Source organism: Equus przewalskii, chromosome X (assembly GCF_037783145.1).
Source record: "Equus przewalskii isolate Varuska chromosome X, EquPr2, whole genome shotgun sequence".
NCBI lineage: Eukaryota > Metazoa > Chordata > Mammalia > Perissodactyla > Equidae > Equus > Equus przewalskii.
This window is the reverse complement of record NC_091863.1, coordinates 57471510-57495073: the sequence shown is the minus strand read 5'-3', so window position 1 is coordinate 57495073 and position 23564 is coordinate 57471510. Positions and strand designations below refer to the sequence as shown.

General features: G+C 42.5%; 1 protein-coding gene across 2 annotated transcripts in view; it reads right to left on the bottom strand.

The window, feature by feature from the left end:
- SLC16A2 (solute carrier family 16 member 2) overlaps positions 1–23564 on the bottom strand; it is a 99061-nt gene that overhangs the window by 5790 nt on the left and 69707 nt on the right. Inside the window, exons 2-4 of one of the 2 annotated variants that reach the window (XM_070605766.1) lie at positions 8296–8440; positions 4619–5069; positions 3484–3627 (exon numbers count right to left, since the gene is read on the bottom strand). In XM_070605766.1, the coding sequence (XP_070461867.1) occupies positions 3484–3627; positions 4619–5069; positions 8296–8440 (740 nt within the window). The remainder of the gene's footprint in view (positions 1–3483; positions 3628–4618; positions 5070–8295; positions 8441–23564) is intronic. The other variant, XM_070605767.1, reaches the window with a different exon arrangement.

Sequence of the window (23564 nt, the reverse complement as noted above, 5' to 3'; positions counted from 1 at the left end):
AGACTATGCTGTTATTCCCAGATCCAAGAAAGGCATGGGAAGAGGGAGGGGAGGAAGTGAGGATGACTTGAATGATGATTAGATGGGGGCATGAACGGAAGGCACAGCTTCCTGCAATGGAGATGCCAGTGACCATTTTTGTGAGGAGATGCCAGTGACCACTTTTAGAAAACACCTTGGCATGAAGGAGACCATTGGGAGGTTCACCCAGGTTCCTTATGCTTTAGGACATGGGACACTACCCATCTCAGATATCTCAGGCTCTGGGGAGCCTTTAGGCATGCCTGGGAACCCTGAGAAAGCAACAAAGGGGCCTTTAAGTAGAACCAAGACACTAGGAGGGTGTCTAGGGAGCATGAAGCCAGCCCAGGGGCACTGACTAGCCGCTGGGCTTTCTTTGGGCTGAGCAAAATGACTCCAAAACAAAGAAACTGCCTTTCCAGAGGCTGCTTTTTCCATCTCAAAAGAGAGAAGGACCACTGGAAACATAGCTGGTCTTTTGATTAAGGTCATTTGCAACCTATGTCAGTGACCCAGACTGAAGCCCTGGGCTGTAGGCAGAGAAACGAACTCCCTCCCCCCACCCAATGGAGCCACCAGAGCCAGGTCATCCCGGGGTCATGGATAAGATCCAATCTGTTTACCAAGGCCTTGAGAGGACCCAAGATTTTCCATAATTTACACAGGCAGACTGACTTACCCAGGGAGGGTAAGTCACCACATGGTGAGGATAAGTCACCACATCGCCACATAGAAGGGGTAGGAGGGACAAGGCTGTTTCAAGCCCTAAAGATTTTCTGCGTTGTTGCTGTCAGTGGGCTTGTTAGGTTAATTGGTTGGTTTTTGCAGAGGATAAGAAATGTCCTGGCTATGCCTGAGGAAATCTCTTTGTTGGGGGACTTTTGAACTTTGCCCAGGCTGTTTTGGGGTAGCTAGGCAGAATTTAGGAATAAGAACCCAGATATCCCAGCTTCTCCTCTAGGAGATTCATGCACACCTATAAAATAAAACTAGACCCACCTATCAACCAAGCCATAATGGTATGGCAATTAAGAGTTAATACCATTATACATATATGATGCAAAGGACCCCATTAACTAATTTCAATTGGCTCTAATTACTACATATTGTATCTAGTTGCCTCTTAATATCCTCCATGAGGCCTTGCTAAGGTTAAGAAATTAAAAATCCCTCTTGGAACTGAGAATCAGGTCTCAAGAACTGGCCCAAAGTGAGGCTATTCTTCAGGTTGTCACCATTTTCTTTTCAGGAGACTGTCCAGGGGCTTAACACTAGACACATGTTCCTCTTTTCAGCAATAGTAAGTAGCACAGCATCTAGTGGATGTCTCTTCAGAACCTATAGCTGTGTACACTCCTTTCCTCTCCCAGGCCTGTACTCCTACATCTGACCCACGGAGAAAGGAAGGCAAATTCCTGTGATGGAGTATCTTGAGTAGCTTAAGAGAAAGGAGTTCATCCATTGTCTTGTGCTCTTGGCCTGAGACACTTACCTGAAGAATGAGTTTGGACAAGTTACTTTCCCTCTCTGGGCCTCGGTTCCTCAATTTGTAAAATGAGGGAGTTGGATGACAAGTTGATGAAGATATGTTTCAGCTATAACATTCTAAGGTTGTTTTATATTATTCTAAGTGGCAAGTAAGAGTGGAAAAGGGGAGAGAGTGGTGGGTGGGTAGGGGAAGTGGCCAGCCAAAGCACCAGGCCCTAAGCCTAGTTCTACTTCTAACTAGCTAATGCCTTCACCTCCCTGGGAACTCCCTGTGCACAATAGAAAGCAAGAGCTGTTTGGGCCCTACCTCCCTCCTAGGGACTGTGGTGAGAAATGAGCTATATAGCTAGGCAGGGGATGCTGCCTCTCCTCAAGATAACGCCTTGGCCCAATGCTAGCTTACCCAGATTTCCAGCATCCTTTGGCATCTTGGAGCTACCGACACTGACAGGGAAGACCCACAGGGGTGGCATGTGGAAGAGGCTGGGGAAGCCACACATACGCCTATGCAAAAAGCCACCCGAATAAGGCACTTGCCAATATTTGCACAGGAATTCAAAATTTTGTAATTGGTTTGTCTCAGTCATAGGCCTTTGGTTTGACCTTGATCAAGTCACTCATCATCTCTGGGATGTGGCTCTGCCATCCATCACTTAGGGTAAAGTGGAATATGAGAAGAGTGCTACATAGCAGTTCAGCTGTGCCACTACTGTCTGTGTGAGTCTTTCTCTCAGTTTTTCCATCAGTGTAATGAGAACTTGGACTGGATAGACCATAAGGTCACCCCTAGCTCTGACAAAGAAGATCCACCAGCTCTTGCAAATCTAACACAGAGTTAAACACAACAGGAAATCTTAATCATATCTTTGTCCAAGACATGTGATGGTATTTAGGAAAACATTTGGTGCTGTCAGAAGACAGAAATTCCTGCTATGACTGTAGTCAGGGCACATTGGTTTTAGGGCTTCCCTAGGAAAGTCAGAACTCAACCACCTTCCTGATGGATTATTTGTGACCACATATTTTCTGGGGCTGCTGTCGCTTCTCCACAGGGTTTCACACTTGGGCACCTTCACCTTCTGGTAAACCCAGATGCAGGAGCAAAAAGCATGAGCCAGGTAAGAAAGGCAATATTGCTGCCAGGTAGACAAAGACAGACAGCTTGAGCAGTAGTACGTATTCAAACCAGACCTGAGCCCAGTTCACACAGACAATGGCCTCTTGAGCATCCATATGGCTTCTGCCCACAATATGAGGCTACCATTGTCACTGTCAGAAGGATAAAAACCTTTGATGGCTATAACATCTTCTACTTCCCAAAGCCTAGTCACACCTATATTTCTTTTGATCCTCATCTGTGAAGTAAGATAGGAAGGGCAAGAATTATTCTCATTGCACAAAGGAGAAAAGTGAGGCCTAAAGAGGGGAAGTGAAGCCTGGCCCTTTCTGGCACTTTTTTTGGTGTCCATCAAGAGGATGGCATTTGAGAGCCAGTGCTTGATACCAAGTAGCTCTTGAAGTATAAGAGCTGATGGACCTGGAGGAGAGACACATTGGGCCACAAAATACTATAGATGCCCAACACCCTCCGAGAGATTACAGGGTAGCAGTGAGATCAGTCCTCAATGGGAGCAGCATCTAACTCCTGGCCTCAGTTTCCCTCTTTCAGATGGGAGAGCCATTATTAATAAACACTTTCTTTGAAAGTGTTGTTAGAGGTTCCATTTACACTACTCTCACTGGATCCTCCCTCCACCTTGATGAAGAAGGCAGAACAGGATGATTGTCTTCATTTCAAAGCAAGGGAAACTGAGGCTCAGAGAATTTGATTGGCTTTCCCATGTTGCTTGTGTCAGAGCTGGGGCTCAGGGCATATCAGTGACACACCCTACCGTTCTAGTCCAAAGGCTGGGGATAACCTAGCATCTGTGGAAGGCTGTTCCTCCCCATAGTGGACAGAATGATCAAACTCACCTGCAAGTAGATCTTCTTAAGTCCAGGAATGGAGTCACTGATACGGCCCGATACGAGGCGCCCGAGGCCTGAGGTAGCCCCAATACACACCAAGAGCACCCAGGTCTGCTTGATTTCCAAGAACTCTTCTTCCACATACTTCATCTGAAAAGCATAGCACCAGGCCCCCAGGACAAGAGGAAGAAGAGGAGCTGACTGGTTAGTTGTTGGCATACCCAGAACCCTCTGCTGCTTACTTCCCTGGACCACAGCAAGAGCTCCCTCCCCTGCAGCCCTCTCCCCTGTAGCCCTAGCTCCAGGACAAGCTCCCTGACTGCTTCTAACAGCTTAAAAGGCTGCATGTCCCATGGCTCTCCGGATTCTGGGCTTCTGAGCAACAGCTGAGGGGAATGGGTATCTCCAAGCCCCTTCTAAGCTCTGGCAGGACAGAATACAGCCTTAACAACTGAGAAAATCCAAGGGTTACCCTATAATCTCCCCATTCCCTGATCCAGAACTGACAGCCTGGGGCAACGGCAGGTCACCAGGGGAGAAGGATCCACCAACGTCCAGCTAACACTTCCAAAAGCGTTTTTTAAGAACCACAAGGTCTGTGGAAGATAACAGCTAGGCTACACCTGACGGTTCTATGACCATGTAAATTAGGTGGATGCTGGTTCAACAAAGATAAATGGGTTTCTTTACTACAGGATCTTTTGGTAACTTTAAAATATTGCTACATATTATGAAGCTAGAGAGATCTAGTACATGTTATTTCCTAAATAAAATCATTTGGCCTCAAAGACCAGCATTCCATAGAACATACTCTTAGAAAACCCTATCCTTAGGTCATCTGGGCCAGTCTCCTGCAGCCCAATGATGCATATCTTCTCCTGAAAATCCATCTAGATTTATCAGAGGGGGAAACCACAGGCATGGGCCTTCCCCTAAGGAACTCTCCCCGTCTCCCATTGAGGTCTTCCCTGAGCCTTTGCCCTTTCCCACTCTGGGTCTCTCCAACTACTGTTTTGTCTCTTTTTCCAAAGGTCCCAGCTCTGCCCTTTCAATGTCCTCCGCCCCTACCCTCTGGACTTCAGGAAGGTTAAGGGCAGCTTCTTGGGGCTAGGTAGGGTAGGCCCACCCTGGTATTCCTCACCAGGTGTACATAGGGAACGAAGTAGCCAAGGGCAGCAGCAGCAATCCCGAAGGCCCAGATGCGGTAGGTACGTTGCCGGAACACTCGCATGTTGAAGTACTTCCTGAGCTGAGCCAGAAAGCGTTGGCACAGGGTGCGGACACCTCTTTTGCTTGGGGTGTCCTGGGAGCTGGGCAGGAGGGGCCGGTAGGTGAGTGAAAGTAGTGTAAGAATAAACATGAAGGTACTCAGCACCTGGAAGGTTTGGGCAAGCTTGATCTTAGCCCCCAGTGTTTTGATGAGGAGGGGGAAGGATATGGAGAAGATGCTACTCCCAGCAGACACCACACCATTGGCCAGACCCAGGCGGCGTTGGAAGTAGTGGCCCAGGATGACGAGAGATGGCTGAAAGGCGAAGGAACAGCCACAACCAAAGAGAATCCCATAGGTGAAGTAACGCAGGCTTAGTGAGCTGTGGGAGAGACACCAAGAGCTATCCTCAGCAGCCTGACCAGCAATCCATCTGCTCTTCTCCCTTCACCCTCCTGAGACCTGCATCCTCCTACCCTTAACCCACAGCCCCACTTACCACTGACCCTCAGAACAGGCAAGGTGCAGGATCTTCTGATCCCCATTTTGCAGATGGGGAGACAGAGGCTCAGGGAAGTAAGGTACCCAAGGTAGCAAAATTGGGGATCAGCAAAGCTTGGACTTGACTCTAGGTCTGTGTGACTCTGGTTTGAATCACAGCACCCCATCAGAGGGGATTGTTCAAAAGAAAGCCAGAACCAGCCTATGCAAGGGCTGGTTGAGGGGCTATAAGGAGTAAGTCAATGCCTCAGAGAGAGCAGTTTCACCTACTGCTCACCTAGACACCATGGATAGGCTGGTAGCCAAAGCTTTATCGCAAGTTACAACAAACGTCTGTAAGGAGCCAAGATCACGGAAGAATGAGACCCTTCACAGGACTTTTCAGTGTCTTTCTCCATGCTCAGGGTCCTCAATATTTCAGAGAATGCCTGGTGTACTTCCGAAAGACACCCCTTCCCCAACCCTGCCCAAAGTCTGGATAACCCAAGACCCTTTACTTCAGGCCCTAGATGATCTCCACGGGAATCCTGAGGTAAAGAGTCCCTTTAACTTCTAGAGCCAAACTCCTGTTGCTGGACATAATATGGATTATAATATGAATTATAATATGGATTAGTTCTCCAGAGTAGTCTGGCTGCTTGACAGGAAATGGAGCCTCAAAGAAGTTGTGGGCCTGGTGAAGTAAGACAAGTTCTGGCTTACAACTCTTAGGGCCTGCTGTGGCCATAAACCTCTGTAACAGAAGGCAAAGTGTCAGAAGGGAAAAGGCCATGGGAAGGTCAGGTTGGCCAGCCATCTGCCCTCAGACGGTATTGGTACAACCTAGTGAAGAATTTTGTTTTCTTTTTGAAGCCTCCACATATTTTGCAATAGTTCTTATCTGACCACTTAATTACCTAATACTCTCCATGGTCAAGAGGTTCCTCCCCACAGATAGACCCAGTCCTCATACTAAAGGACTGGGCCTATGCTGCAGAGATGATGTGGCCTAGCACTCATGATTCCAAGACAGCTATCGCCACCATTTCTTTCCATCTGCTTGCATTCACTGGATACGAGCAAGGGCTTTGGTTTCAAAAGGGCTGCCTCCACTTGGAACACATAGCTAAGCCAATTGCTCCTCTTCTGTCAGATTCCTTGGGGCCTACTTCCATTATATTCTAGGTACCTTTCGGGATTGGCTTGGGCTGGGGACCTTGTCTAAGAGAGAGGAGTTAGAAAGATCTAAGGGAGACCTTCGGGGAGGGGGCTGGTGAGGGCAAAGCATGGGATTCAGCTCAGTGTGGTGGATCAATTTCTAGCTGGGCCCCAAGGCAGGAAGCCCCTGAGTAGGCTTGCCAAGGCCTCCCTAGCTCTGTCTGCACTCTGCCCTACCTCACGCCATCCAAAGGAACTAAGAGCCCTGATTCAGACAACAGGAAGGATGACTTGGAGCTCTAGCCACAAGTAGAACCATTTTTCCACTGGACGTGAAGCCATCCAGAAAGTTTTTTGGCTCTGAAGATGTTCTTACAGAAAGAGCAAAGGGGGTGAGTGAAGGGCTTTGAGGCTGGAGAACAGAACGCCTACTCCAATGTGCCTAAAGGAGAGTGCCAGAAGAAAACACATCTGAGCTCCTTCCCCTCCTGTAACTGAGCTCATGTGGATTGGAAGGGAAATGGGATCCGTATGTTGCTAATTTGTTTACACTTTGCTCTGCTCAACCTTAAAAAACAGGCCTCTGCTGTGTACTGCTGAGACTGGAGCCACTTCTGAGGCCTAGCTCATTCCCACAAGGAGGCAGACACCAGCTTGCTGAAGGCAAATGAGGCTGACCACCAGAGGGGTCCTAAAAGGGTTGCAAACTCTTGCCCTGGGAGGGCTGAGCAGATTACAGGCAGGACATGGTTTTCCCCTCCTCTGTTCTAGTTGGATAGGATCGAGCCAAGAAACCATTGCAGGCCAGATTCAAGCTCTGCTGGAGGATAGGCTGGGTAGCTGGAAATGCTCAAATCATAAAGAAAGCTGGATCACCCTCACAGGGCACAGTTGTGGCAGAACGCAGTTAACAAGCTCCTCTCAAGTGGAAACTTAGGCCTAGAGAGCATAACCATGGTTCTTCTCTGGGGAGGCATACTCAGAAAGCAAGGCTCTGACAAGTTAGCTGTGTCTCCAGGACGGCATTCTCCTACACCAGCCCAGGCAGTTTGGAAGTAGGGTGTACCATAACTTCCAAAGTGTCTTTGGCAGAAAGTCAATAGAGTTCCTTAGGAATCCCATATTCCTCAGGCTGTGATGGAGGGTTTTTACTTCTCCCCTCCCCTACAGACATGCTTCTGCAAGGATGGCAGAAAGAAAGCAGAAAATGAACTGTAGCCTGCTCCTTGCCTGACATTACCAAGTTCTGCCAGGGGGACCAACAGGACCAGAGTTCAGGCCTAACTGGGTGCTGGGTCTATGCCTCAGTGAATGATGCTGCTAAACATCACTTCTCATGCCCAAGACATGAATCTTTATCTGTCCCAAATCATCTATACATCAGCAGCCAGAAATACCTGGAAAGAGGCCCAAAATGCTAAACAGCCTTGGGCTCAGCTGACCTTTTTCTCAATATAAGATTCCCTTAGGAACCCTGAAATGGTAGTTGTTCACATGGGCTCACTCCAGAAACTCATTCCCGGGAGGCAGGTGAGGTCATGAGATGTGTGGCACATTGAAGGGGAATAGGGCAGAGCTGGAAGAGACCTGAAAAGACCATCTGGTCTAATCCCCTCATGATACAGATACAGAAATTGAGGCCCAGAGAGGGGAATGGTACTCATCAGTTGTTCTATAGCCATTCAGTGGCCAAAACTGGACTTGGGCCCAGCTGTATGAACACCCAGGCTTAGGCTCCTCCCACCACTTCGGAACTCTTGGGTCTTCTGGGGGGCTCTTTCCTACCAATGTGTCCTGGGGACATTACCTAGGTGAGTCCTATTGCACAATGATTCCCGGGAGCAGGGTCTTTGAGTACCCTCCATGGAAAGGGCCACAGGGAATTCTGCAATGAGAAGTGTCCCTACTTGAAGCCCAGAAAGAAGTTAACCCTCAGCCTTGGACAAATGGCCAGCAACTCCTAGTCTTACCTGGTGAAGGAGCTGGTATGGAGGCCGACGAAAGCGACAGCAGCCCCCGCAGTTGCTGTGATTCGGCAGCCCAAACGATCAGTGAATATACTCACAATGGGAGAACAGAAGAAGATCATGCCCATTGAGAGGGCTCCTACCCATGCTGCAGAGAAAAGAAGCACAAAGACACCTTAGCTTAATGTGGTACCTGCTGGTACGGCTAGTATTTCATTTCTTTTTCTCTGGCGTTTCACAAGGGACATTGCATTGGCCTGCACTGCCAACCTGCTAGCCCCCAATGGTCAGAGAGGTTAGGCAATTTTCAAAGGCAACGTGAGAACCAGGAGTCTAGTTTATAAACACCCCCAGAACATCAGAGCTGAGGCAGGGGGCATTTGGAGATCATTAAGTCTATGATGGAGCCTTCCAACTAGCTACCATACAGCTACATTACTTTTCTCAGCCTCTTTGGTTGCTTGGTATGATCATATGACCGAATTCTGACCACTAGAATGTGGGTAAAAGTGATACGCACCACTTCTAGGCCTGGGCCATGAAAAAGCTCCCATGAGGTTTCTGCTTCCCTGTGGGCTACAACTGCAGAGTGACCTTGGAAGTTGTGCATTAAGACTGGCAGGACTGCCATCAGTTCTGTCTCGGTACCTGAATAAGTACATGGAGTGAAGTTTCCCCTCCCTCTCCAATCTGGAACCGCTGCCCTGAATGTTACATAAGAAATAAAGAAACTTCTTGTCTTTTAAGCCACTGAACTTTTGAGGGCCATTTGTTGCAGCAGTTAAACCAACACAAACTAAAACAAAGAGATTCCTCCACTACCATTTTACTGATAAAGAAACAGGTCCAGAAAAATGTGAAGGGACTTATCAATGATCACACAGCAAGGTAGTGGCAGATCTGGGACTCAAACCCAACTCTCCTTATTCCTAGTCCGAACTTCATTGTATTCTATCTTCTACTGGGGTACATGAAGCCTCCCATCATAGCAGAGGCTGGATATAGATAGAATGGGAGATTTGAGCAGTGGGGTCAGATTTGGACTAGCCAATATTTCAGGCCCTTCCAGGGATGCTAAGCTGGATTTATATCCTTAGGCACTGGGCTACTTGGCTTCAGAGCCAAGGAGCATGGGAGCCTTCAGGAGCTAAGATAAGTCTTGTCTTGGTCATTGGAACAGTCCTGTGAAGATGCTAAGACAAAGGAGCAAAGAATGCCACAGACAAAGGCCTCCTAAAATTGTACGAGGACACAGCGTAGGTTCAGGAGCTACTCAAAGATTTCTCAGGACACTGTTTAAGAGGGTCATGTAACCCTCATTCTGAAATCCTTTATCAGAGTCCGTGTTTGGCAAATCCCTGACTCTAAACTCAAATAAGAGGAGTTTGTTCTGTTTCTAAAGGCTCTTAAGTGTCTGTAACAATCCTCACCAGGGAGGAAGAAATTTGCCCTTTTACTTAGATTTTTCCAGCCCATTTCCCCTTGTTCGGCCCTCAGAAAGAAAGCCCAAGTTTTTTTGCTTGAAGGCTGTTATCAAGTTTTATCTTGGGTTCTTTTTTTCCACGCTAAATAATCTTAGTTCCCTTAACTTTTCTTCTTAGCATTAATTTCTAACTCTGTAATTACTTTCAGAGCTCTCCTCTGAACACGGCCCAAATCTTCATCATCATCATCATCAAAATGCCTTCATTGAGTGTCAACTGAGCAGGGTGCCAGGCCAGCTTCTGGATCTCTTCAATTGTAGATCCCCAAGTGGGCCAGAAGAGTGCAGTCTGAGTGAGGTCAAGGCTAGTCCACCGTCTGCGTCTCTGCTCAGATCCCCACTGGGAATCTTTGCTTTGCTGGGGTACCTTCTTGAGCCCTAGCTGCCTGGCTCCAAACATACTGTCCTGGAACAGCAGGAGACCTGACCTGTCCTAATAATTTTACCTCTTACCTTGCAATTTTACCTCTTATCAGCTGTGAGACCTTGAGCAAGTCACACAGCACCACTTCTTTAATCCTCAGTCTTCTCATCTGTACAATGGGGATTCAAATTCCTGATGTGCTTTCCTCAAAGTTTTTTTAATGATGATCAGATGTAATAATATGTATAAGAGAGCTTTGTAAATGCCAATAGTCACACCATATACAAAAATTAAAGCAAATGGATCATAGACTTAAATGTAAAACTTAAAACTAGAAAGCTTCTAGAAGAAAGTATAGGAGAAAATCTTTCTGATCTTTAGTGAGGCAAAGATTTCATAGATATTTACAAAAAGTATGATCCACAGAAGAAAATATTGATACATTAGACTTAACAAAAATTTAAAACTTCTGCTCTTCAAAAAATACGGTTATGAAAATGAAAAGGCAAGCCACAGACTGGGAAAGAAATTTACCACACACGCATCGGATAAAAGACTGGTACCCAGAATACAAGTGTGAGTTGACTTCCACAACTCAATAAGAAGAAAGCAAACAATCCAGTTTAAAACATGGGCAAGAGATTTGGAAAGACATTTCACACACACACACACACACACACACACAAACACATGATATGAATGGCAATTAAGCACATGAAAAGATGTTCAATATCATTAATCATTCAAGAAATGCGTAGTAAAACCACAATGAGATACCTTTACACACCCACTAAAAAGGCTTTTAAAAAATGACAATACTTCGTACTGGTGAGGATGTAGAGGAACTGGAAATCTCATACACTGCTGGTGGGAATGCAAAATGGCGTACCTACTTTGGTAAACTGTTTGGCAGCTTTTTACAAAGTTAAACACAATTACCATGTGACCCTGAAATCCCACTCCTAGGTAGTTACCCAAGATAAATGAAAACTTATGTTCACGTGAAAACCTGTACCTAGATGTTTATAACAGCTTTTTTTATATGACTGCCAAAAGCTGGCAAGAACTCAAAATATACTTCAACTGGTGAATGGATAAACAAATGGGTATACATTAATACAATGGAATACAACTGTGCAATAAACAGGAATGAACTATTGATACAGGCAACAATTTGGACAATTCTCAAAGGCATTATGCTCAGTGAAAGATGCCAGACACAAATGATTCCATTTATATGAAATTCTGGAAAAGGCAAAACTATGGGGACAAACAGATCAGTGGGTGCCAGGAGAAAGGGTGGGGGGAGAGGATCTATTATAGAGGAGTACCAGGGAAATGTTCGGAGTGATGAATTGTTATATATCTTAACCGCCTTGCAGGACATCTGGTCCTGTCCAAAATGTCCATCAGACATTTGGTTCACGCCAAAAAGTCCTTGATATGTGGTCGTATTTGGTCCTGTCTAAAATGTCCATGGAAACATCGGGTCCATGCCAAAAGATCCTTGATATTTGGTCCTGTCCAAAACCATTTGGCATGAAGCAAATATGCCCATGGACATTTTGGACAGGACCAAATGTCTGCTAATCCTTAACTCTAGCGATGGTATTCTTTTGTTAAAATTCATAGAACTGTGTGTACAAAAAGGGTGAATATTACCATTTGTAAATTATACCTCAATAAATTTGATTTTATAAAAAGAGGAGAGGGGGCAGGGAAGCAGGAAGTGCCAGTGGGAGACCTCATTTATGATGTATGTATTTTTATTCTGGCCAAATTTTCAAAGAAAATAGTTCAAGTATATCATCGAAGAAGAAAAAGACACAAATTCAGTAAATCATCTTCCTGACATTTTGTAAACTAGGACTCACCATTATTTGGCCCTTCTGAATATCTACAATACAATGAAAACTGATGACTGGGCTTGAACGTATCTTTTGTACAGTCAAAGAAAGTTTAAATTATATTTGATATAGCATTTTTTGTTAATGACATGTATCCATCATTATGGTGTCATACAGAGCAGTTACACTGCCCTGAAACTCCTCTGTGCTCTGTCTGTTCATCCCGCCTAATCCCTGGCAACCACTGATCTTTATACTGTCTCCATAGTTTTGTCTTTTTCAGAATGTTATATATTCGGAATTATACAGTGTATAGACTTTCAGGTTGGCTTCTTTCACTTACTAACATACATTTAAGGTTTCCCCATGTCTTTTCGTGGCTTGAGAGCTCATTTCTTTTTAGTGCTGAATAATACAGTAGTCCTGCCTTATCCACGGTTTCATTTTCTGCGGTTTCAGTTACCTGCAGTCAAATGTGGTCTGAAAATATTAAATGGAAAATTCCAGAAATAAATAATTCATAAGTTTTAAAGTGCACGCCATTCTGAGTAGCATAATGAAATCTAGTGCTGTCCTGCTCTGTCCTGCCCTAGACGTGAATCATCCCTTTGTCCAGCATATCCCTGCTGGATATGCTACCACTTAGTAGCCATCTTGGTTATCAGATCGACCGTTGTGGTATCACAGTGTTTGTGTTCAAGTCACCCTTATTTTACTTAATAACGGCCCCAAAGTGTAAGGGTAGTGATGCTGGCAACTAGAATATGCCAAAGAAAGGCTGTAAAGTGCTTCCTTTAAGTAAAAAGGTGAAAGTTTAGGACTTAAGGAAAGAGAAAAAATCATATGCTGCGGTTGCTAAGATTTACAGTAATTTTTATTGTAATTGTTCTATTTTATTCTTTGTTATTCTTAATCTCTTACTGTGCCTAATGTAGAAATTAGGCTTTATCATAGATATGTATGTATAGGAAAAAACACAGTATATATATGGTTTGGCACTATCCGCAGTTTCAGGCATCCACTGGGGGTCCTGGAAGGTATACCCCACAGACAAGGGGGGACTACTCTATTTTGTTGTCTGGATGTTCCACAGTTTATTTATGAACTCACCTATTGAAGGACATCTTGGTTGCTTCCACATTTTGGCAATTATGAATAAAGCTGCTATAAACATCCATATGCAAATTACTGTGTAGAATACGTTTTCGACTCACTTGGTTAAATACCAGAGAGCACTATTGCTAAATCATATGTTTAGTTTTGTAAGAAACTGCCAAACTATCTTCCAAGGTGACTGTGCCATTCTGCATTCCCACCAGCCACGAGTGAGAGTTCTTGTTGTTCCATGTGCTTGTCAGCATTTAGTGTTGTTGGTGTTCCGGATTTTGGCCATTCTAATAGATATGTAGTGGTATCTTGTTGTTTTCATTTACGTTTCCCTGATAATATATGATGTTGAGCATCTTTTCATATGCTTATTTGTCATCTGTATATTTTCTTTGATAAGGTGTGTGTTAAGGTCTTTGGCCGATTTTTTTTATTGGGATTATAATGGTTTATAACTGTATAATTTCGGGTGTACATTATTGTTTATCAATTCCTGAATACACTTCATCGTGCTCACCCCCAGTAGTCTAATTTTTATCCATAACCATACGTATGTACCCCTTTGTCCCTTTTGCCCACCCCACAACCCCCTTCCCCTCTGGTAACCACTAATCTGTTCTCTTTATCCATGTATTTGTTTTCTTCCACATATGAGGGAAATCATGCAGTATGTGTCCTTCTGTCTCTGGCTTATTTCGCTTAACATCACACCCTCACCGATGTTGTTGCAAATGGGACAATTTTGTCCTTTTTATGGCTGAGTAGTATTTTGTTGTATACATATACCACATCTTTATCTATTCATCTGTAGAAGGGCACTTGGGTTGTTTGCACATCCTGGCTATTGTGAATTGTGCTGCAATGAACATAGAGGTGCATAAATCTCTTTGGATCATTGATTTCAAGTTCTTTGGATAAATACCCAGATTTTATAACTGGGTTGTTCATTTTCTTATTGTTGAGTTGTAAGAGTTCTTTGTATATTTTGGATAACAGTTCTTTATCAGATACGTCTTTTGCAAATATTTTCTTCCAGTCTGTGGCTAATCTCATTTTTTTGACATTGTCTTTCGCAGAGCAGAAGTTTTTAATTTTAATGAAATCTGCCTTATCAAAAAGTCATCACTATACCCAAGGTCATCTAAGTTATTTTCTAGGAGTTTTATAGTTTTGTGTTTTATATTTAGGTCTGTAAGAAGGGTGTAAGGTCTGTGTCTAGATTAATTTTTTTGCATGATGATGTCCGGTTGTTCCAGCACCATTTGTTGAAAAGACTATCTTTGCTCCATTGTATTGACTTTGCTTCTTTGTCAAAGATCAGTTGGCTACATTTATGTGGATCTATTTCTGAGCTCTGTCTGTCTATTCTTTCATCACTATCACACTGTCTTGAATATTGTAGCTTTATAGTAAGTCTTGAAGTCAGGTAGTGACAGTCTCCAACTTTGTTCATCTCCTCCAATAGGGGGTTGGCTATTTGGGGTCTTTTGCCTCTCCATGTAAATTCTAGAATCAGTTTGTTGATATCTACAAAATAACTTGCTGGGATTTTTATTGGAATTGCATTGAATCTATTTATCAAATCGGGAAGAACTGACATCCTGACAATATTGTCTTCCTATACATGAACATGGAATATCTCTCCATTTATTTAGGTCTTTGATTTCATTTATCAGAGTTTTGTAGTTTTCCTCATATAGATTTTGTACATATTTTGTTAGATTTATACCTAAGTATTTCATTTTTGGGGGTGCTAATGTGAATGGTATTCATTTTTTAACTTCAAATTCCACTTGTTCATTTCTGCTATATAGGAAAGCAATTGACTTTGGCATATTAACCTTGTATCCTGCAAACTTGCTATAATTGTTTATTTGTTCCAGGAGGTTTTTTGTCAGTTCTTTCAGATTTTATACATAGATGATCATATCATCTGTGAACAAAGACAGTTTTATATCTTCCTTCCCAATCCGTATACCCGTTATTTCCTTCTGTTGTATTACTACATTAGCTAGAACTTAGCTAAAGTATGATGTTGAAAAGGAGTGATGAGAGGGGACATCCTCGCCTTGTGCCTAATCTTAGGGAGAAAGATGCAAGTTTCCCACCATTAAGTATGAAGTTAGCTGTAGGGTTTTTTTAATACAGATTTTCAAAGTTAATCTGTTTGGTTTTTTTTTTAAACTTTTAAATTTTGAAATAATTAGAGATTCACAAGAAATAGTCAAGATAATCCAGAGAGGTCCCAGGAACCCTTCCCCCAGTTTCCCCCAATGGTTACATCTTATGTAACTATACTACAATTTCAAAACCAGGAAAGTGACATTGGTACAATGTATGTGTACAGTTCGATATCATTTTATCACATGTGTAGATTCGTGTAACCATCATCTCAATCAAGATACAGAACTATTCCATCACCACAAAGATCTTCATGGTCACACTCACTCCACTCCCCCACCATCCCTAACTCCTGGCAACCACTGATTTGTTTTCCATCTCTATAACATTATTTCAAGAAAGTTATATAAATGGAGTCATACAGTATGTGACCTTTTGAAACTGGCTTTTTTCACCCAGCGTAATTCCTGGAGATATATATTTGAAGTGACTTTCTTGTAGACAGCATATAGTTGGGGCATGTTTTTTATTTTTCTATCCGATCTGCTAATCTCTTAATTGCTTTATTTAGACCATTTACAATGGACATAATCACTGATATGCTAGGGTCATTTTATTTTTGTTTTTCTATTTGTTTCCTCTATTTTCCCTTCTTCTATTTCCTTTTTTCTGCCTGCCTGTAGCTTCCTTTAACAGTTTTTAGAATTCCATTTTGATTAATAGTGCTTTTGAGTGTATCCCTATGTATACGTTTTTTAGTGGTTGCCTAGCTATTACCTTATATATATATAACTTACCATGGTTTACTGATGTTAACATTTCACTAGTTTGACTAGAATGTAAAAATCTAATCTCCCTTATGTCCCTTCACCCTCCCTCATATAATTATCTTAAATATTTCTTTTGTGTACATTGATAACCACATCAGGAATCATTATAATTTTTGCTTCAACTGTTAAACATAATTTAGAAAACACAAGAGAAGAAGGAAAGTCTATTGTATTTACTCATAATTTTACTCTTTTCGTTATTCTTTCTTCCTTCTTGATGTTCCAAGATTCCTTCTTTTATTGTTTACTTTCTGTCTAGAGAACTTTCTTTGGGGACTGGCCCAGTGGCGCAGTGGTTAAGTTCGCATGTGCTGCTTCGGTGGCCTGGGGTTCGCCTGTTTGGATCCCAGGTGCAGACACGGCACTGCTTATCAAGCCATGCTGTGGCAGGTGTCCCACATATAAAGTAGAGGTGGATGGGCACGGATGTTAGCTCAGGGCCAGTCTTCCTCAGCAAAAAGAGGAGGATTGGTGGCAGATGTTAGCTCAGGGCTAATTTTCCTCAAAAAAAAAAAAAAAAGGAGAACTTTCTTTGGCCATTCTTTTAGGCTAGGTCTGCTGGTGACAAATACTCTTAGTTATTCTTCATCTGAGAATGTCTCGATTTCCCCCTTCATTCTTTTTTTCTTTTTTTTTAAGATTTGCACCTGAGCTAACATCTGTTGCCAATCTTTTTTTTCTTCTTCTTCTTCCCAAAGTTCCCCAGTACATAGCTGTATATTCTAATTGCAGGTCCTTCTAGTTCTGCTATGTGGGATGCTGCCTCAGCTTGGCCTGATGAGCAGTGCTAGGTCCATGCCCAAGATGTGAGTAGATGAAACCCTGGGCCACCCAAGCAGAGTGCGTGAATTTAACCACTTGGCCACGGGGCTGGCCCCTTCCTCCTTTAAAAGGCCCTCTCCTCCTTCGTTCTTGAAGGATATTTTCATGGATATGCAATTCTGGGTTGGCAGTTCTTTATTGTCAGCACTTGAAAAGTGTTGTGCCACTTCTTCCTTCTGCCCTCCATGGTTTCTGGTGAGAAATCCACTGTCATTTGAATGTTTTCCCCTAAGTTAAAGTGTCATTTCTCTCTCACTGTTTTCAAGATTATTGTGTGTGTGTGTGTGTGTTTACATTTCAGAAATTTGACTCCGATGTGTTTGGCATAGATTAATTTGAGTTCATCCTCTTTGGGGTTCACTCAGCTTCTTGATACCGCAAGTTTATCTTTTGCCATATTTGGGAACTTTTCAGCCATTATTTCTTTGAGCACTTTTTCAGCCCCACTTTCTTTCTCCTTTCCATACAAGACTCCTCTGATGACAGGAATGTTACATGTTTTGTTAGAGCCCCACAGTTTCCTGAGGTTCTGTTCATTTTTTTTTTTCAATTTATTTTCTCTCTGTTCTTCAGATTGGATAATTTCTATTGTTCTGCCTTCAAGTTCACTGATTCTTTCCTCTGTCCTCTCTATTCTTTCATGGAGCCCGTCCAGTGATGTTTTTGTTTTATTATTATCATTTCAGTTGTTGTATTTTTTGGTTCTAAAATTTCCATTTGTTTCTTCTTTATATCTTCTATTTATTTTCTGAGACTTAGTGATTTTTCATTTATTTCAAGTATGATTGTAATTGCTCATTGAAGCATTTTTATGATGGCTGCTTTAAAATCCTTGTCAAATAATTCCAACATTTGTGTCATCTTGGTGTTGGTGTGAATTGATTATTTTTTCTCATTGAAGTTGAGATTTTCCTAGTCTTTGGTGTGACAAGTGATTTTCTATTGTGTCCTGGACATTTTGGACATTGTGTTATGAGACTCTGAATCTTATTTAAATCTTGTGTTTTAGCAGGCTTACTATGACACTGTGCCAGCGAGGCAACACCTCATTATTGCTAGGTGGGGTAGAAGAGATGGGGGTGGAAGTCCAGGTTCCCTGCTTAGCCTCCATTGGTACCCTGGGGCAGATGGGTGCCTTGTTACTGCTGAGCAGGGGTTAGTGTTCAATATCCCCACTGGGCTTCCTCTGATACCTTCCTGGCTTGGAGGAGTAGGGGTCCCTCATTACTATTTCCCACATTTCTTCAATTGATACTATACTGAGCAGTGTTGAAAGTCATAGTTTCCTACTTGGCCTTCACTACCTTGACACCTCTCCAGGAACGAGAGGAGAGTTGGAGGTTACAGTCTGGCAGGGGTGAAAGTCCAGGCTCCCTGCATGGTCTTCACTGACACCGTGGAGGAAGAGTAGGCCTTGTTACTGCTGAGAGTGGATGAAATTCCTGGCTCCCTATTCATTTTTACTCTGACACTACCTCCCTGCATGGGAACAGGGAGCAGGTTGGGGTACCTTGTTACAGCCGGGTGAGTGCAGAAGTCTAGGCCTTTGCCAGTAAAGGTCAGATGGGATGCATTTTCTTCCCATGGCGTTTAGCTGGAGTAGAGCAGTTATTGTCTAAAAGTTTTCTGTCTTGCTAGGCTGCCCCTTTCCTGGTCTTTTGGCTAGAGAAATCAGGCTTTTCTTAGGGCTCGTTTTGTCTGTTCCTGTTGGCATTTCTGGGTTGCCAGCTTCTTCAACTCCAGGTCTAAGGTATAAGAGGCAAAAAGAAAACTCAGGTAATTCACTGCTGTGTTGTTCTTTGAGTTCTGAGGTCTCTAGCCCATTGACCATTTTCTCTCTACATTTCAACCTTCTTATATTTGTTTTATTTATAATGTCCAGTGCTTTTAGCCATACTTCATGGGAGGAATAGAGAAAAGTAGCTTGACATTGTTTTTAATGCTAAATGTATATTTTTAAATGAAGCCATCCATATATAATATTCATTTATTCAACAGTTATTTAACATCCTCTCTGGCCCAGACACATGGCTATCCTACAGCCATTGAGGATGCTAAAAGAGTGAGATATGGTCCTTGCCTTCAAGGATCTCACAGCAGAATAGGGAACACATTTTTTTAAAATAGGGCAATAAAATTTATAAATTCCATGGTTCAAGACCAGAGTAAAATTTTCTATTTAAAGATTTTTCGAGAAGTCAGACATTCCAAGTGAAAGAAAATTTGCTATATTAAGGGAAAGAAAGGCAATCTAACAGCTATATTAATGACTGAAGAAGAATAGCATGATATACGAGGAAGTATTTAAAGGATTGTTAGCAGGAAAGGTTATCAGAGGAAATTTAGTAAGAGAAAAATAGTCAAGGGATGACTATATTAAAAAAAGAACCAATAGTCATAACAATAATGGTGATAATTACAACCATGATGATGATAAATGAGCGCTACTGGTTACCCTTTACCTTTCTTGCAATCAGTTTCCTTTTTTTGAAAATACAGGCATGGGTAGAGATTTTCTAGAATGCTTGACAGTTCTTGGACTCAAAGTTAGGGAGTTTTTTTGTTGTTCTCCATGTTACCTTTGCTCTCATATGAGAAAGAGAAAGAGATTTCAATGAAGCAGCTGAGATGTGGGAGAGTTGGAAAGGGTGAAAAGTAGAGTTTAACAGGAGATGTAGAGGTACATCTTTCTAAACAGACTTGGCAAAATCAGAGGTGGCCCCCTACAACTTTCCATCAGGCAGAGAGCATTATTTTCAACCTAAGCTGCACTAAGTGCTAAGCAAGTGACTAATTTCTGACTAATAAACTTTCTGTCCAACAAAGCCCTACGACTCTGAGGATGAACTATGTAAAAACCCGCCATCCACAGCTCTCATCCTATAATTCCCAGAATTCTCTTCTGCCTCAACCACTACCCTCAGTTAGGTACTCCCAGAGAGTTAGCCCCAAGAGGCCTGTACCTGAAGTGAATGTAATGTCTAAATTCAGCAGGCACTCCTTCCTTTCCTCCTCTAAGCACCCATAGCCAGCTGGGCTTCTCTTGGGCCTGGGCAGTACAAGAGCAGAACCTTGGCCTTTCCAGCTCCATCCTGGGCCTATTGGCTCTCAAGATTCCTTATGCTCAAAGTCTTTTCATTCAAGTGCCCAATTAGTGCCCTGGCTCCTTACCCAGGCTCACAGGCTAATGTCTTTGAAGTACAGGGAGATTGCTCAGAAAAGAACTTAAATGCGAGACCAGATTCCTCATTCCTTGGCTGCCAAAAGCCAACCTCTCTGAGCTCTCTTTCTGAGTTGAAAAAGGGAGAAAGGATACTCCAAGAGCCAAACTCTCCAAATAAATTACAGGGTTCCACAAATTCCTGTTGTTGTGGGAACTAACAAAATCTCAAATGAGGGGATGATGGAGCAAAGCCAAAGAAGGGGCAAAGCTGGGGAAGGGGTAGATGAGAGATAGGTGAGGGGGAGTGACATGGGGGCAGAGATGGCTCTCTTCAAGAGCCCCTGCTTCCTGACAAGGTACACAGTATGATGAAAGAATAGCAAATAGGATTAGGAGGCCATGTTCTGAGGCTTAGCTATCCAACTGCTGTACCCTATACTCAGTGGAGAAAATGGCACTAGGAATTGGAGTCTCTGTTCCAGAAATATTCCCCTGTTTCTGCCCCATCTCCAGCCCTCTTCAGAGTCTTCAGAACCAAGTAAAGAGGCTAACTTAGTTGGGATAAGTGGGGGGTGGTCAAAATGGCATAGTTAGGGCATGGGTGCCCTGTGGGGTAGGTAGCAGGCAGCTAAGGACTATGCTGATGGTATGCTGGCACATCTGGCCAGGTGGTCAGCACACCTTAGTGAAATGACTGAAAGCATTGGTGGAACACATTTAAAAGGAGGCAAGTGGAGGCACTTCAGGAGTTAGCCGGGGAACTCCAGAGGGTAGAAATATAACACACTGGTCTTCCTTGGACTCTGAGATGGCAGGAGCCCTAACCTCCATTCTCTCTGTGTCTGACTGGAGAGTGACCTCCAGCTGAGCTTCATTTATTAACTATTTCTCTAGCCTTGTGTAGGGCCCAGAGTTAAGTGCTGGGTAGTTATTTTTCCAGTAATCAGATTAAATGTTCTTGTTCAGGGACACTGATTCCAAACCTTTTTACATTTTCTGATGAACACTATGTTGAGAAGCTCTTTCTTCCAGCTCTTATCCTCTCTAAGCCCATTTACTTTGGCAGCTGCTCACCATCTATCCATTGTGTCTAGAACTCTACTCCAGATTCGTAGCAAGCTTTTATTTAAAAATTCCAAAAGTATTTTCATACTTGTCCTGGCATTTGATCCTGCCAGTTTTTTTTTTTTTTTCCTTCATTAGAATGTGGTGGTGTTTTTCTGGGTTGGCACAGCAATACTGGAAAACATTCTCTTCCAAGCATTCAACATCTAAACAAATCCCATATTTAACCTTCCACACTTTGTCTCAAAACGTGCCAACTTTAATAGGCTACCTACTTTTGAATGTCAAAATTGTAAAGTCAAATAATCAAGGAAAACATAAATTGTCTTATTACCCCCTTATTAGGTTATTTGGCCTCCTTCTCTGTGCTGCTATTGTTTATTTACTTCCATTTTTGGACTCAGAAGATCTAGGGATCCAGTTCCTAATTTTACGGACAGTCAGACTGAGGGCTAGAGAGATTCACGCTTAGAAGTATCCATGTCAAGTCTGAAAATGCAGTCCTTCTAACTTCTGCCCCAGTCCTTCAGGGCTGACCGGGCTCTACTTAATGGCCTATGGGTATGGCCCACTGATTTGGAAACCACTGGCTTAGGACAAAGACAGTTACCTACTGGAGGAGCTAAGGTATATTACAGGTGGCTCTTCAACCAAAATTCATCAGTGCTTGAAAGAACTACAAATTGAAACAGTTTCTTCAGTTTTCTCTGAGGGTCTGTCCAGCACCTACAGACTCAGATTATCAGACACTCATCTGATAGAGGGTATGGGAAAGAGGCAGGAGGCAGAGACGGACAGATAAGAAATGAGACAGAAGGAGAGAGACACACATCTAAAACAGAAAGATTGATGGCAAGGGCCTTATTAGGACTGTAGAATATTAAAAATGAAAGGATCCTCAAGAATCATAGAGGGAGTAACTATGATGGCTGTACTGATGAATTCAAACATTTAAGGAAGAAATAACACCAATCCTACACAAACTGTTACAAACAATAGAGGAGGAGGGAACACTTTCCAACTCATTCTATGAGTCCAGTATTGCCCTATTACCAAAATCAGATAAAGACATCACAAGAAAAAAAACCTACAGATGAGTATCTCTCATGAACACAGTTGCAAAACCTGTAACAACATTTTAGAAAATTGAAGGCAACAATATATAAAAAGGGTAAAACATCATGACCAGGTAGTATTTATCCCAGAAATTCAAGGTTAGTTCAACATCCAAAAATTAGTCAATGCAGTATGTGATTATAACAAGACTACAAATCTTTAAAATCCCATATAATTATCTCAATAATTCAGGAAAAGCATTTGACGAAATTCAATATCCATTCAGGATACAAACTCTCAGCAAACTAGTAATAGAAAGGGACTTTCTTAGCCTGATAAAGGGCAACTATGGAAAACATAGCTAACATCATACTTAATAGTGAATAAAATACTTAATAAAATCTTCCACCCTAAAATTAAGAACAAGGCAAGGATATCTGTTCTTGCTACTTGTATTTAACATGCACTGGAGGTTCTCACCAGTACAATAAGACAAGAAGAAGTAGAAGACATACGATTAGAAATAAGTAAAACTATCTCTATTCACAGACAACATGCTTGTCTATCCAGAAGACTCAATATTGTTAGGATATCAATTCTCCCCAAATTGTCCTATAGATACTATGTGATCTCAATCAAAATCCCAGCAAAGTTTTTTTTGGAAGAATTCGGCAAGCTGATTCTCAAATATTTGTTTCCAATTGATTGGAATTGTCAAGATTTTTTTTTTGCCTTGCTTCTCTGTGTTTTCTAATTTTTCAATTGTAAAAATATGCAGCTCTTTTAAAAAGTAGGAAAATGTTACTGTATTTTTAGTTTTATTGAGCTATAGTTGACATATAACAAACAGCCTATATTTAAAATGCAGAGCATAATAAGTTTTTTGTTTGTTTGCTTTGTTTTGCTGAGGAAGATTCGCCCTGAGCTAACATCCGCTGCCAATCTTCCTCTTTTTGTATGTGAGCTGCCACCACAGCATGGCCCCTGACAGATGAATGGTGTAGGTCTGCACCCAGGAACCAAACCTGAGCCACCAAACAGAACATGCCAAACTTAACCTCTAGGCCACTGAGGCTGGCCCAGAACATAATAAGTTTTGATATATGTATACATTGTGAAACCATCACCATAGTCAAGATACCGAGCATATCTATGATCCCCAAAAGTCATCTCACTATCCACAGGCAACCATTGCTTTTCTTTCTGTCACTACACAGATTAGTTTGCATTTTCTGGAATTTTGTATAAACGGAATAAAAAGTAGTTAGTTTTTAGTCTGGCTTCTTTCACTCACTACAATTGTTTTGTGATATATCCAGGTTGCTGCATATATCAATAGTTAATTCCTTTTTATTGTTGAGTACCATTTCTTGGTATGGATGTACCACAATGTGTTTATCCACTTACATATTGA